The sequence below is a fragment of the Ursus americanus genome, chromosome 2 (assembly GCF_024610735.1).
Source record: "Ursus americanus isolate L20-20 chromosome 2, mUrsAme1.1.p, whole genome shotgun sequence".
Classification (NCBI taxonomy): Eukaryota; Metazoa; Chordata; class Mammalia; order Carnivora; family Ursidae; genus Ursus; species Ursus americanus.
This window is the reverse complement of record NC_142128.1, coordinates 92874171-92890233: the sequence shown is the minus strand read 5'-3', so window position 1 is coordinate 92890233 and position 16063 is coordinate 92874171. Positions and strand designations below refer to the sequence as shown.

Genomic DNA, 16063 nt, shown 5'->3' with positions numbered 1-16063 from the left:
TGAGGACTACTGTCATCTTACATGTTGGCTCTTCTTTGCCTAATCTCAATACTGTCACTTTCTCTTGAACACTGAACCCATGAAAACAAGCTGGAACACACATCTGTCTCTAGGCACCACCAACCTTGAGGACACTTGTGGGAGAAATTAGATCCCTTTACCACAGAGCTGCATAAATGCCTGCCTCAGGATTTGGAGAAGCTTAGAAGATCTAGAAGGAGCAAGATGAGGTGTGGGTTCCGGTGTTGCCCCACAGCAACAGCCGGCAGATCCACAACAATGACTATGAGTTGCCACAGTACCTGATACTGTATTCCAGGCTTTCAAGTATAAACATGGCTGTTCCTTTATTTCCACCTTATAAATCTCATGCATACTTCTCCCTGTAACTCTAGGGAGAAAAGAATTCTAGGAATTATGCTTCTACCTTAGCTAACTTGTACTAGTACAAATCCCACCATAGTTCACCCCTTGGCCACATAGTAACCTTTAATCATAATTTACTTCCAAATAAAGATAACGTCAAAATGATACTTCCACAAATGATGCAGCTGTCCCATGTACAACATGCTGGTTCTCCCCTCCCCCAAATAATATACAAAATTCATTCATCCATCTTTGGGTGATGTTCATTGTTTTTTCAGCTGAGTTACACTCCCATCTTTGCTATTCTGCTACTTAAAATATAAGATGTAAAATTAACTACCATTAACAGATGGCAAAGGAATGGAGAGTGGGAGGAAAACATTGGCTAACGTATACATCAATGTAGTCATAACAAAATAAGGAGGAAGTACAACTATTATAGTCCTCATTTCTGAAATTGGTCACATGGTCATAGATGGTATTTTTAACTTCCTTTTCCCACTATCCACCCCCACCTCATTGGCCTGGCCAACATTTCTGGTTTCAACGGCTGGTTTCTTCCAATTTTCAGATCTTGAGTTAAAGGTCATCTTTTCAACGAGATTTCTTCCCAATTTAAAGTGGATAAGCCCCCCTTTTTTTTCCTCCTAACACTCTAATTTGTTCTTTTCTTGTTTTTGCTTGTTTTTTTTTTTCCTGACTCTCAAAACAACATTTTTAATGAATGAACCAATTAATTTCTCCCTTTATCTGCTACTGACATGCTACCAATCAGGAGGTCTGATCAATTTTTTGTTATTTTTGAAATCCATTTTTTCCTTTACAGTCATCAACCCTTAGTTTCTTATCTGATATCCGGGCTTCTAGTTTCTCTCCACTCCAGTTAATACTACACACTGTACTCAATACTTAGTGGAAAGAAACTATTTTATATTTATATTTATATTTCCTTCCCTCATCAGGGAATTAGCTGATCAGAGCAAGGAAAGGAAGGGGTGCCTAGGTGGTTCAGTTGGTTAAGTGTCCAACCCCTGACTTTGTCTCATGTAATGATCTCAAGGTCATGAGATCAAGCCCCACGATGGGCTCTGAGCTCAGTGGGGAGTATGTTTGAGATTCCTTCCCTCTGCCCCTTCTCCCCATGCCCCCCCCCATTCGTTCACTCTCTTTCTCTAAAGAACAAGGTAAGGAAGAGAGGATAAATAAAAACTCTAGCACTTTAACCAGTAGTGAATTCTGAAATCTTTTATTTGTTTCCATGTAAATATCAATATTATTATTAGCTATATTATTAATATCAATATTAATACTTCCTGAGACCGCGAAAGCACTAACTACACAATTATGACTTTAAATAGGGAACCTGCCCAGTATGCTTAAGAACAAATTATCATTTGGATCAAGATTGGAATCCCTTATGCCATCCCCTAAATAGAAAGTTACTAAGTAACAATTGGAACTGCTTTCGAAGGAATCACCAAGAAGACTGAGAGAACATATTTGTCTAAGAAAAAAAATCCACACATCGTAAGAGACGGCTATACATCTTGACTCACAGCAACCAGTACTTAGACATTTAGTATGAACATTCACAGTTAGCACTATGAGCATAAGATTCTAAAATAGTCACTTAACAAGAGAGGAAAGTAGGATCCAAAAATGGGAAATTACTTGCCCAAGGTCACTTAGCTAGTTAGTGACTGAATCAAATTAGATTTTCAATCTCCTGACTTCTCATTCACTTCTCTTTCCACAAAACTTTGTTGTGCCTGGAGAAGGTTTAATTATCTTTCTGGAGGAATGACTTAAAGAGGACACGCATATTTTGATGGGTGAAAGTAGGGGGGCGGGGAGTAAAGCTGATGCATGACAAAAAAATCCCTGCGTGGCCGAAAGAGGCCAGCATGGGAAGAGCAAGCCATGTGTACCCAAAGGGAGCAGGCATCTGTGAGGAAGGACCATGACAACAAAGACAGACAACCCACAGAACAACTATGCTGAGGCCTGGAATGTGCATGCTCAGGAGAAATACAATTAGAAATTCCAAACTTTAAAAAGTGAATATATATTTTCTTAAATATTATCTATAGTCATAAACATTTACTTATTAGATATCACCCATTGAGTAGCTTCAACGTTGCAGACCATAGTCAATAACAAAAAAATACACACACACACACATACATTTAAATCCTCTGAGGGGTCAAGACAAATATCACAGAGTATCTTGCTCAGAACAATTCATGCAAAGCAATTAACCCAATGCCTGGTCCACAGCAGACCGTCCATTAATATTTACCTATGATTATGATCATGATCATGAATATGATTATGTGAGTGCCTTGGCAGCCACTCAGAGCTTGGTTACTCTTACCTTATGCACAATTTCTCTTATTTAGCTTCTTTTCATCATGCATCTTTATTTACCTTCTTTCCATAACAGATTAAAATAGAGGGGCAAGAATATAGTTGGAGATAAATAAACACTTAAGAGGAGATGGAAAACTGTGTTAAATAGATAGAAAAAAATCCAAATGTAATTGAGACCATTTAGTGTAGGGGCAAACTGCCTTCCCCTTTTCTGGAGATTCTGGAGATATCACTGTACTGCAGCACAATACAATCACTGTGATGACACAGAATCATCCAGAAAGATTCTATGTTATGTTATGCACTCTATTTAAAATGGGAGGAAACCATTTCCTGCCATTAAAGAAAATTATCAAAAATTTGAGAACTTAGAAATCATCTGGAAATTTGTCCATAGTGCCATAATCCTGATGCATCAAGAGGGATATTTAAACTAAAAATAAAGGGATCCTTTTCCTTATTGGTATTGCTCATTATTGGTCATTCTAGTCTCAATTACCAGTATTAGATCATATGCGATATTATGGTGTTTCTAGATAGATATCATTATTTTTCATATAATATAATAACTTCTCAGTGTCTTGACATAAACTTGCATTCAAGAATAGAATTGCTTCATTTTTTAAGCTAGCAATGTGGTATACGTGTACAAGAAATAGGGCTGAGTATGTATCTCAGAATAAGCAGGAGAACGCACATGTGTTGCTTTGCCTAGCATGGCAAAGAATGTGTTTTCCTTCCCAGACTATTTACGTTCTTATTGACTTTTACCCTGAGATGTGCAGTTTCACTGCTCTCCCGTGCCATAAAGATGGCATAAATTATCACAATAAATTATCTCACTCTCCCAGTTTAGAAAAACCTCTCTCAGTTTTCCTAAAATCACTGATTAGATTTTTCACAGCATCACATCCCCAGGATGATTCTTTGAAGGGAAATTTCTATTCCGAACATTGGAGGCTGGGAAAGTAAGCAAAGTGGTAAAGGGAAAAAAGCCCAGAGCACAAAGTATTCCTTAGCTGGCTGTCTTCAAATCGTGACAGCTGTTCTCAAGATGATTTTCCTTTTGAACTCCACCAAATGAGAGAGGTATTTAGACACTATGCAAACAGGAACTAATTTCATCTTGGAGAGACAGTTTGGGCTGCCAGGGGTTAGTCCACACCACCTTTGGCAGATTCATAGCCCCTTTCTTGGTCCTCTTCATTTTGACAAAGCCAGATGTCAAATTTCCAGCAAATGGTAGTCAAGTGTCTTTTTCAATAAAGAAAGTTTATTATAACAATTTCCTGACCAATAGAAATAATGTGCCTTAAAGAAGAGGCACCCATTTTCTCATTCTTGTAGAGGTGCCTAGTAGGCTTGAGGCAACCATGAGGGATGAAGAATAGGTGATTTAGAAGACATGAGGATAAATAAAGTTAACTGGTATGTAAAATAAGTTTTAAATATCCCTGAGTTGGGGGATCTGCTTCTGGTCACATCCCGTGTGGCCATATATGGGGGCCTAGGCTAGGACAATTTCTCCACTCCCAAGGAAGAATCAGAGTCCTGTCCAACCCCGGCTCAGTGTTCATACTGGTGCCTGGCTTAGATGTAGCCCTCAGGTCCTCAGTAGGCACAGAATCCACCAGGATTTTGATGAATGAGAATCAATTCCCCACCATTCACCTGAATGTCTTTGTAGGAGGTACTGTGAGTGGTCACGTTAAAGTAGACTTTGTCCTTGAAAGCCAGATAAGCCACTCCAATGGAGTCAACAGATGTGACCTTGCTCAGGGAGAAGAGGGGTTCCCGACCCTTCCGGTAATAAAGGCTGAGGCTGAGCTTCTCAGAGAAGTAGCCCTTCAGGGAGACGAGATAAAACCCATCACAGTTGATGATGATTGAGTTGTCTTGCACCTTCATAGTTTCATCCTTGTTTGGGGATGTGATGATGCAACCTTTCTCATTCTCACATCCTAAGGAGGGGAGGGCAAGAAGAAAAAAAATGATTAGTTAGCACAGCATTGGGCAACAACCTTCCAAATCGTCTAAAAACATGTGAAGAAAGGGTGATAGGGAGAGATTTTGAAAAGAATGAAAGAAAGAGAACATCGTGCATCTACACGAGGGTTGGAGTCTGCTTCACCTGTGGAATGGAAGAAGAGGCAAAGCTAATAATACTAGTGGCCAAGAGAGTTTCAGATGGGGTTGGGATGCAAAAACTGAGAGATTACAGCAATTGGCAGTAGTCAAAACAGACCAGTGGCAGGAAATGGAACTTCGAGATTTCCCTGATTTTTCAAAACCAGGAGGGGTTGGAAACTTCAATGCTTCCTTTCTTTGTCAATGGAGAGACAGGGCAAAGGGTAGCAGGGGTGCCCCCTTGCCCGGGTCTTGCATACCACCTTCACACAAAGCAATTGCTTGTTAACACTTCCCTATCCTCTCTCCACCTGACCACGAAATGCAAATTTTTCATATGCCGGGGACACGAGACTTCTCAACAGCATTTACTACTGGCCTTTGCTAGCAGTCATTAAGCTTAATGGGCTCAGTTCTGCTCAGTAAGATGCAGGTGGAAGTGCTCCAGAACACAGACCTGCTTCTCCATTTTGCTTTCTTATTGCTAGTTTTTCCTGGAAGATGTCTTGGGAAGAGTTGCCACCACAGGAGAAAAAAAAAATGAGGGTTGGGAGAGGACAGAGATTGTTGGCTGTGGTAGCTTCATGTAGGGCCATTCCAAGTGTAAGGCAAAAAGACTGACTTTCTTTTATTCCTGCCTCACAATATCATCCTGAATGGCCAAGCAACCACATCTCAGATTCCCCACTTTGGCCCATGTCCCTTAGTGATAGGACAGAACAAATCTCCACTACTGGGCATAATTCAGTTAATTCTTGCTTTGCACCAGGCCCAGGTGACATAGTTTGAAGTGAAAATGAGGACCACTTATGGAAGGCAAGATATACTTCCCTTCAGACTCGGAAGAATTTAATAAATAAATGAATATCCATATAGAAACTACTGGTGATTGTCCTAATTTTAATCATGGATCCAAAAAATGCTATCCAGGTAGTTAGAGGATCACCTTGTCTTCATATCCAGGACCCCCCCCCCAACTCTCATTAAGACAAAATCTTGTCCTATAATTGATTTAGTGGGAAACAATGTGTCGTAAAGTCAGACAGCCTTGTGAGAAGTAAAGCCTTAGTTTTCTTACCTAAAAAATGAGAATAATTCCTACTCAGAGGGTTCCTGGAAGGATTAAGAGAGGCATATAAAGTGATTAATACAGTGACAAGCACATATTTGGTAACTAATTACTCCCTTTTCTTCTTTATACACCTTCCTTGTACCTAATGAAAACAGCATGCAGGTTCTAACAATTGCAGGATTTCATGCTTCCCAAAAGGTAGGGAGAGATTCTGTTTTCTGGAAGAAATTAAGAGACTAGAAGGAAGATTCTTTTTGAAAACATGAATCAATTGAACCATACTTACTGGTAAATTGTACTCTGATACTTTGAATTGGAGGATACTGAGGTGGCACCTGAAGGAGGAAAAAGGATATATTTTTAGGAAAAAAAAAAGTGAGCAAATGAAATTGACAAGTTATATCCTATGAAGCAGAAATGCAGGACTATGGAAGGAATGACTTGACAAGAGACTTCGAGTTTTCTATAAAGATTAGACCCAGACTTCCTACCTGTCCCCTTGCTTTTCTATAACGTCTCCTAAGATAAGTTACGAGTATTCTGCTCCATCATGCAAACATCTAAGATCTGTCCCCACTTCTGCCAAACTCTTCTCTGGTATATTGTGGCTTTCTGAGTCCCGATTTCCCATTTTGGATAATGGAGCTTTTAACAGTCATCTTAAGAAAGCCATGCAGTCATAGAGATCTCCTCATGAAGAAGGCTGTGACCAATGAATCCATCATGGCCATAAACTCCCAGAATGTACTGGGAGTGAATTCTGGAAGCTTTCTAGCTGTTTGTTCTTTCACTGCAATGCTGGAATAAGATTGTACTATTTTCAGTTCACATGGGCAATAGAAACTGGTCTAATCCTTCAGTAGATTTGAGTGTATATATTTCTAACACTGTCTTTTTCTCTTTTGTTTAATGAGTTGAAAAATCTAACTTGAATCAAGTGAGTACTCAACAGCAAAAGAGAAGTAAAATAATGAAGAAAGGAAGCCTGATAAATAAAATATCTATAGTAATTTAATGGTTAAAAGAACAAAGCAGTTTAATATGGAGGAAATTCCCAAATATATGAGTGGGGAAAAAAGGCAGAATGATATACAAAATATATTACATTCATGTTAAAAATATTAATAATGGGGGCGCCTGGGTAGCGCAGTCGTTAAAGCGTCTGCCTTCGGCTCAGGGCGTGATCCCGGCTTACCGGGATCGAGTCCCACATCGGGCTCCTCCGCTATGAGCCTGCTTCTTCCTCTCCCACTCCCCCTGCTGTGTTCCCTCTCTCGCTGGCTGTCTCTCTGTTAAATAAATAAATAAAATCTTTAAAAAATATATATATATTAATAATGCATGTATGGGCATTAAATATATCTGAAGAAATACTAAGAAAACAGGTCACAAGTGTCACCTCTGGAAAATGGAATTGGAAGCCTGAGGTCAGGAGTGGGGGGACACTTACTTTTCATGGTCTACTTTTTCATATTTTAAAAATTTTTTACCACGTGTTTGTGTTACCCACTAAAAAAGGAAATTAAAAACAAAACCAAAACCAAAAAGCACCACCTATTTCTCCTGCCAAGAGCAACATCTCTTCTCAAAGGTTATTTTTGGCAAGACATTCTGATCAAAGGTATGGGGAGGGATTTGTTTTCATGCCTTGGGGTGTGGAATCCCTGCTTCCCAGTCTCCTGGCACACTAGTGGCTAAAGTGAATTCCACTGGGACTGCCCACACAGAAGAGGAATCCCCTACTTCCCTTCTAAGTCAAATCACAAGCCTTACCAAGCTGAAACCAACAGGCAGCATAGGAAGAAGGGAAAGCCTTTCTGAAGCTTGCCAGTGGGTGAACCTCAGAGGCAATTTTAATTCAGTGGTGAGCACATGGATAGAGGTGTTGACTTGGGATGACTTGAGAGTCTATGGTTCTCTCCCCTATTTGTGATGGCAGAATTAGTGTCCTTCATGCTTAAGGCAATGTTCTGGAAGAGGGCCTCTCAAAGGGCATATTACACTATCACCATAATCCCCTAGGTAAATAAATGCCCCCACTACTCTCCAGCTGGTTGGTCCCAGCATGAGTGGCCACATTATTAAAATCAGAAGCAGCCTGTGGAGTAGCACAAAGAGCACAGGGCTCTCAGCACAGGGCAACCTCGGTGTTAATGTCAGCCAGGCAGGTTCAGTGTCATCTTCGGCAAATTTCATAACCTCCCCAGAAGTCAGTTTTTTCATGTTTAAAAATTATCAGAAGATCACAGGCATTTCTTCCAGCATTAACTGTCCAAGATTTAGTTTTTAAAAGTTGCAATTCAAAGTCAATTTTAATAAAAGGGAAGAACACGAAGCCTCTTCATCCATATTTACATCCAGTTCTCAGATCTAAAAGTCCTCATGATTTAATTTGACTGACTCTGCAAAATCTCTAAAAGGTCCCTACAAATCAAAGAAATTTCTGAATGCTTTGAAGTACCCTGGCAAAGTAGGGTTGGTAGTAACCAAGAGAACATTCTCTGAGACCGCAATGCTGAGAGGCAGCAAAGAAAGCACACATGACTTCCTGTCTAGGGTAGATCTAACAGAACTCCAGACTCAGGCTTCCTGTTCCTTCTCCCGAAGATTGCCCAGTATTAGACGTTTACATATTCTCAGAAGTCTCCTACTAGCATCAATACCTTCAAATCCTGGCAATGTTGTGAAATAAAATAAGATGTTCCTTCCTTTCTCTTGCTCCCTGCCCTCTCACAACTTTTCCCTTCATCCTCCATATTTGATTACTTCATGCTCGCTACCCCACTGACCTCCACAGTGCCCAATCCAAGACCCTTCATGGCCTGGCTCCAACCTCCTCGTCAAGCTTTATTGCCACATATATCCCGTCTGTGTCTTATGCTCTAGCCAACTGTTTTCTCATCTTTTTGCCCTTGACTAGAGCCTGGTAGGATGAGACAGAGATCACAGACTTGGCAGTCAGATCAGTTTCAAATTGTGACTTATCTAGCTTGGTCCATTTGGAAACTTTATATACTGTTTTTTTTTGAGGGGGGATTGTTTGGATACAAAACAGTGCTATGTAAGATCTTTTTTTTTTTAATTCAAATTACCACCCACCTCCCCTCCAGAAACCCTCAGTTTATTCCCTATAGTTAAGAGTTTCCTATGGTTTGCCTCCCTCTCTGTTTTTATGTTATTTTATTTTTCCTTCCCTTCCCTTATGTTCATCTGTTTGGTTCCTTAAATTCCACATATGAGTGAGATCACATGATATTTGTCTTTCTCTGACTGACTTATTTCATTTAGCGTAATACACTCTAGTTCCATCCACGTTGTTGCAAATGGCAAGATTTCATTCTTTTTGATGGCTGAGTAATATATCATTATACACACACACACACATATATACATGTAAATACATATATATGCATATATACATGTAAATCCATATATATGTATATATATATCTACCTGCACATATACATGTACATACATATATCTGGACACATCTTCTTTATGCATTCATCTATTAATGGACATCTCAGCTCTTTCCACTGTTTGGCTATTGAGGACATTGCTGCTATGTTGCATGCACGTGCCCCTTCAAATCAGCATTTTTATATCCTTTGGGTAAATACCCAGTAGTGCAATTGCTGGCTCATAGGGTAGTTCTATTTTTAACTTTTTGAGGAACCTCCATACTGTTTTCCAGAGTGGCTGTACCAGTTTGCATTCCCAAGAAATGTGCAAAAGAATTCCCCTATCTCCACATCTTTGCCACATCTGTTATTTTCTGAGTTGTTAATTTTTAGCCATTCTGACAGGTGTGACGTGGTATCTCATTGTGGTTTTGATTTGTATTTCTCTGATGATGTGTGATGTTGAGCATTTTCCATGTGTCTGTTAGCCATCTGTATGTCTTCTTTGGAGAAATGACTGTTCATGTCTTCTGTCCATTTCTTAACTGTATTATTTGTTTGAGGGGGTGTTGATTTTGATAAGTTCTTTATATATTTTGGATACTAATCCTTTATCAGATATGCCATTTGCAAATATCTCCTCCATTCTGTTGGTTGCCTTTTAGTTTTGTTGATTATTTCCTTCACTGTGCAGAAACTTTTTACCTTGATGAGGTCCCAATAGTTCATTTTTGCTTTTGTTTCCCTTGCCTCTGGTGATGTAAGAAGTTGCTATGGCCAAAGCCAAAGAGATTTATGACTGTGTTCTCCTTTAGGGTTTTGATAGTTTCTTGTCTCACATTTAGGTCTTTCATCTATTTTGAGTTTATCTTTGTGTGTGGTATGAGAGAATGATCTAGTTTTATTCTTCTGTATGTAGCTGTCCAGTTTTCCCAGCACCGTTTGTTGAAGAGACTGTCTTTTTTCCATTGGATATTCTTTCCTACTTTGTCAAAGATTGGCTGAACATATAGTTGTGGGTCCATTTCTGTGTTCTCTATTCTGTTCCGTTGATCTATGTGTCTGTTTTGTGCCAGTTCCATACTGTCTTGATGATTACAGCTTTGTAATACAACTTGAAGTATGGGATTGTGATGCCTCCCACTTTGCTTTTCTTTTTCAAAATTATTTTTGCTATTTGGGGTCTTTCCTAGTTCCATACAAATTTTAGGATTGTTTGTTCTAGTTCTGTGAAAAATGCTAGTGTTATTTTGATTGGGATTGCATTGAAAGTTTAAATTGCTTTGGTAGTATAGGCATTTTAACAATGTTCTTCCAGTCGATGATCATGGAATGTTTTTCCATTTCTTTGTGTCTTCCTCAATTTCTTTCATAAGTGTTCTACAGCTTTCTAAGTACAGATCTTTTCCCTCTTTGGTTGGGTTTATTCCTAGGTATCTTATGGTTTTTGGTGCAATTGTAAATGGGATTGATTTCTTGATTTCTCTTTCTGCTGTTTCATTATTGGTGTATAGAAAGACAACAGATTTCTGTATGTTGATTTTATATCCGGTGACTTTGTTGAATTCATGTATCAGTTCTAGCAATTTTTTGATGGAGTCTTTTAGGTTTTCTACATAGACTATCATGTCGTCTGCAAAGAGGGAACGTTTGGCTTCTCCCTTGCCAATTTGGATGAATTTCATTTGTTTTTCTTCTTTGATTGCTGAGGCAAGGACTTCCTGTACTATGTTGAACAACAGTGGTGAGAGTGGACATCCCTGCCATGTTCCTGACCTTAAGGGAAAAGCTCTCAGTTTTTCCTCATTGAGGATGATACTAGCTGTGGGTCTTTTGTATATGGCCTTTATGATTTTGAGGTGTGTTCCATATATTTCTATTTACTTGAGTGTTTTTATCAAGAAGCGTGCTGTATTTTGTCAAATGGTTTTTCTGCATCTATCGAGAGGATCATATGGTTTGTATCCTTTCTTTTACTATTTTGTGGTGTATCACATTGATGGATTTGAGGATATTGAACCACCCCTGCAGCCCAGGAATAAATCCCACTTGATCAGGGTGAAGAATCCTTTTAATGTATGGTTGGATTTGATTAGCTAGTATCTTGAGAATTTTTGCATCCATGTTCATCAGGGATATTGGTCTGTAATTCTCCTTTTTAGTGGGTTCTTTGTCTGGTTTTGGAATCAAGGTAGTGCTGGCCTCCTATGATGAGTTTGGAAGTTTTCCTTCCATTTCTATTTTTTGTAAAAGCTTCAGAAGAAGAGGTATTAATTCTTTAAGTGCGTTGTAGAATTTTCCTGGGGAACCATCTGGCCCTGAACTCTTGTTTGTTGGAAGATTTTTGATTACTGATTCAATTTCTTTGCTGGTTATGGGTCTGTTCAAATTTTCTACTTCTTCCTGTTTCTGTTTTGGTAGTTTATATGTTTCTAGGAATTTATGTATTTCTTCCAGATTGCCCAATTTGTTGGCATGTAATTGCTTATAATGTTCTTTTATAATTGTTTGTATTTCTGTGGGGTTGGTTGTGATCTCTCCTATTTCATTCCTGATTTTATTTACTTGGGTCCTTTCTCTTTTCTTTTTGATAAGTCTGGCTAGGGAGTTATCAATTTTGTTAATTTTTCAAAGTACCAGCTCTTAGTTTTGTTGATCTCTTCTATTGTTCTTTTAAATTTCTCTATCATTTGTTTCTGCTCTAATCTTAATTATTTCCCTTCTTCTGCTGGTTTTAGGCTTTATTTGCTGTTCTTTTTCCAGGTCCTTTTGGTGTAAGCTTAGGTTTTGTATATGAGACTTTACTTCCTTCTTGTGAAAGGCCTGTATTGCTATATACTTCCCTCTTATGGCCGCCTTTGCTGTGTTCCAAAGGTTTTGGACTGTCATGTTTTCATTTTCATTAGCTTCTTTGTATTTTTTTAAATTTCTTCTTTAATTTTTCTGGTTAACCCGTTCATTCTTTAGTAGGATGTTCTTTAACCTCCATGTATTGGCAGTCTTTCCAATTTTTTCTTGTGGTTGACTTCAAGTTTCATAGTGTTGTGGTCTGAAAATATGCATGGAGTGATCTCAGTCTTTTTTTTTTTGTACTGGTTGAGGCCTGATTTGTGACCCAATATGTGATCTATACCTAAGAATGTTCCATGTGCACTCGAAAAGAATATATATTTTGCTGCTTTAGGATGAAATTCTCTGAATATATCTGTTAAGTCCATCTGATCCACTGTGTCATTCAAAGCCATGTTTCCTTGTTGATCTTCTGCCTAGATGATCTGTCCATTGCTTTGAGTAGGGTGTTAAAGTCCCCTGCTATTATTGTAGTATTATCAATGAGTTTCTTTAAGTTTGTTATTAATTGATTTATATATTTGGTTGCTCCCAATTTGGGGGCATAAGTATTTACAAATGTTAGATCATCTTGTGGAAGATGGCATTACCCCACTCTCTTGCCCCAGGGAGGGAAACTCACGGCTGCCACTGTTCAGGAGGACCTCATAGAATAAATAGGCACCCTTATTATAATATAGTGCCCTTCTTCATTTTTATTACAGTCTTTGGTCTAAAATCTAGTTTGTCTGATGTAAGTATGGCTGCTCCAGTTTTCTTTTGATGTCCATTACCATGATAGATGGTTCTCCACCCCCTCACTTTCAATCTGGAGGTGTCTTTGGGTCTAAAATGAGTCTCTTATAAACAGCATATCAATGGGTCATTTTTTTATTGATTCCGATACCCTATGTCTTTTGATTGGAGCATTGAGTCCATTTACATTCAGAGTAATTGTTGATATGAATTTAGTACCATTGTATTACCTTTAAAGTCACTATTCCTTTAGATTGTCTCTTTTCCTTTCTAGTCTTTGTTGCTTTTGGTCTCTCCTGCTCAATGGGGCCCCTTTAATATTTCTGTAGAGCTGGTTTACTGTTCACAAACTCCTTTAGTTCTTAATTATCTTGGATACTATATCTCCTATTCTGAATGTCAGCCTTGCTAAATAAAGTATTCTTGCCTACATATTTTTCCCATTCAGCACATTGAATATATCATGCCACTTTCTTCTGGCCTGTCATGTTTCTGTGGACAGGTTTGCTGCTAACCTTATGTCTCTATCCTTGTAGGTTAAGGACCTTTTGCCCTAGTTGCTGTCAGAATTCTCTCTTTATCTTTGTATTTTGCAAGTGTCTTGGTGACCTGTTTTTGTTGATTTTGAGGGGAGTTCTCTATGCCTATTGGACTTGAGTGCCTGTTTCCTTCCTCAGATTAGGGAAGAGACCTCCTGCCCCTTTTTCTCCCTCTTCTTCTTCTGAGACTCCTATGATACAGATATTATTGCACTTTGTGGAATAGCTGGGTTCCCTAAGTCTATATTCATGATCTAATAGTTTTCTTTCCCTCCTCTTTTCAGCATTATTATTCTCCATAATTTTATCTTCTATATCACCTATTGGTTCTTCTGGTTCTTCTATCCTCATTGTGATTACATTCAGTCTATTTTGTATCTCAGTTATTACATTTTTTATTTCAGCCTGACTAGCTTTTAGGTCTTTTATCTCTGTAGCCAGGGTTTGTCTGGTGTCTTCTATGCTTCTTTCAAGCCCAGCTATTATTCTTATAACTGTTGTTCTAAATTCTTGTTCAGATATATTGCTTATATCTGTTTTGAGCAAATCCCTGTCTGTGATTGATTTCTTCTTCATGTTTCTTTTGGGGAGAATTCCTCCATCTTGTCATTATGTCTAAGTTTCTGTCTTTTGTGTGTATGAAAGCTTGCTATGTTTATTGCTCCTGAGAGTAATGCTATATTAATGGCCTGTCACTTCAGGAAGTGTTTCTGGTGTATGCTTTGTGCACTCAGCTATTGTATTTTGGCTGCTCTTCCCCCCAGGCCAATCCTCTGTAAAGTTCCTCCTTGCTTGCAGTGGGGAGTATTTGGTATTTGGACCTTTAACTAGATGTGCTTTGATTTGTTTGTTAAGATAAGCCTGAAAAAAAAAAAAAAAAGACTCTGCTTCAAGAAAAGAGAAAAGAAACGGGAACCAGAAAGCAAATAAATAAACAAAAAAGTATAAGCCTGATTCCCAAGAAAAAGAAAGAGAGAGAGAGAGAAAAAAAAAGCCTGATCCCAAAAGTGAAAAAAGGAAACAAACAAACAAGCCAACAAATGAAGAAAAAACTATAAACCTAATGCCAAGGAAAAAAAAAAGAAAATATTTTTAATTTTAAAAATAAAAAAAAATATTGGTAGGAGAAGGAAGGGAAGAATGAAGGGGGGGGGTAAACAGAAGGGGGAATGAACCATGAGAGACTGTGGACTCTGGGAAACAAACTGAGGGCTTCAGAGGGGAGGGGTGTGGGGGATTGGGATAGGCCGGTGATGGGTATTAAGGAGGGCACATATTGCATGGAGCACTGGGTGTTATACACAAATAATGAATCATGGAACATTGCATCAAAAACTGGGGATGTACTGTATGGTGACTAATATAACAAAATAAAAATGGGGGAAAAAATCTGTTCCTCTTTCTACCGGAACTGAAGCTGATGCTTGGGAGCACTCTATGATCAGTAGACTTGGTACATGTGGGGGGGCCTGTTTTGGTCTTCTGAGGGAGAGGCCCATTGTGCTGGCTCACAGTCTAACCTGCGCTAATAAAGATCCCTCATGAGGTGCGGGGGAGCAGGGTTTGGTGTAAGTGACTCCAGCCTCCACTGGAGGTGCTATGTTTCATGCTAAAGTCCAACCATACTTGGGGGGGCTGAGGTGTGGAAGATGACATTACCCCACCTCGTCCCAGAGAGGGAAACTCACAGCTGCCGCTGTTCAGGAGGCCCTCAAAGAAAAGTGAACAATCTCCTCTTCTGTGTCCCAGGCTTTCGCCAGACCCTGGCCTCAACCTGTCTGTGCCCAGCCACTAGCATGCCCAGGGTCATAGTTCTCCTGTGTTTTATCTCTGGCCAGTGGCTGGGATTCAAAACAAAAATCCTACAGTACCTGGCAGGACAGAAGAAACTTTCAGTGGTGCACTGGGCACCTTTCTGTTTCACAAAAACAGTCTGGAAACATTATATATTATTTCTGAGCATTAGTTTTCAGCTCTATGAAAATAAAGCATAATATTACTATTGGAATATTCCAGATGACTGTGAAGTTTAAGTAAGATAACATGTGAATGTACCCAGCAGTTAGTCTGGCAAGCATTTGAAAAGCACTCACTTTCTTTGTTCTCTCCACCAAAAATATCCCTCCATCTGTGTCTACTGATTAAAATATTACCGCCTTCAAGGCCTAAATCAGATCCCTGATTTTTGGCTTCTGCACTCGCATTCACAGCCAGTATTTAAAGTCACTGTATTCCCATGGATGTTTATAGAAGTTTTGTTCATTATTGTCAAAACTTGGAAGCAGCTAAGATGTTCTTTGGTAAGTGAATGGATAAAAAAACAAAAAACAAAAAACAAAACCTGTGATACATCCAGCCATTGTACTATCATTCAGAGCTAAAAACAAATGAGCCATCAGGCCATGAAAAGAGATGGAGGAATCTTAAGTACATATTACTAAGTGAAAGAAGCCAATCTGAAGAGGCCACATACTATATGATTCTAAATATATAACATTCTGAAAAAGACAAAACCACAGAGAGAGTTAAAGATCAGTGATCGCCAGGAGTTAGGGAGGAGGGAGAGATGAATAAGTAGAGTACAAAAGTTTTAGAGTAGTGAG

At 38.9% G+C, this 16063-nt stretch overlaps 1 protein-coding gene across 2 annotated transcripts in view; it reads right to left on the bottom strand.

Annotated features, from left to right (window-relative positions):
* Window positions 1-1655: 1655 nt before the first annotated feature.
* Window positions 1656-16063, bottom strand: part of TNFSF4 (TNF superfamily member 4) — a 28736-nt gene continuing 14328 nt past the window's right edge. The window contains exons 2-3 of one of the 2 annotated variants that reach the window (XM_045811410.2): window positions 6222-6270; window positions 1656-4697 (exon numbers count right to left, since the gene is read on the bottom strand). In XM_045811410.2, the coding sequence (XP_045667366.1) occupies window positions 4348-4697; window positions 6222-6270 (399 nt within the window). In that variant the 3' untranslated portion in view covers window positions 1656-4347. The remainder of the gene's footprint in view (window positions 4698-6221; window positions 6271-16063) is intronic. The other variant, XR_006782216.2, reaches the window with a different exon arrangement.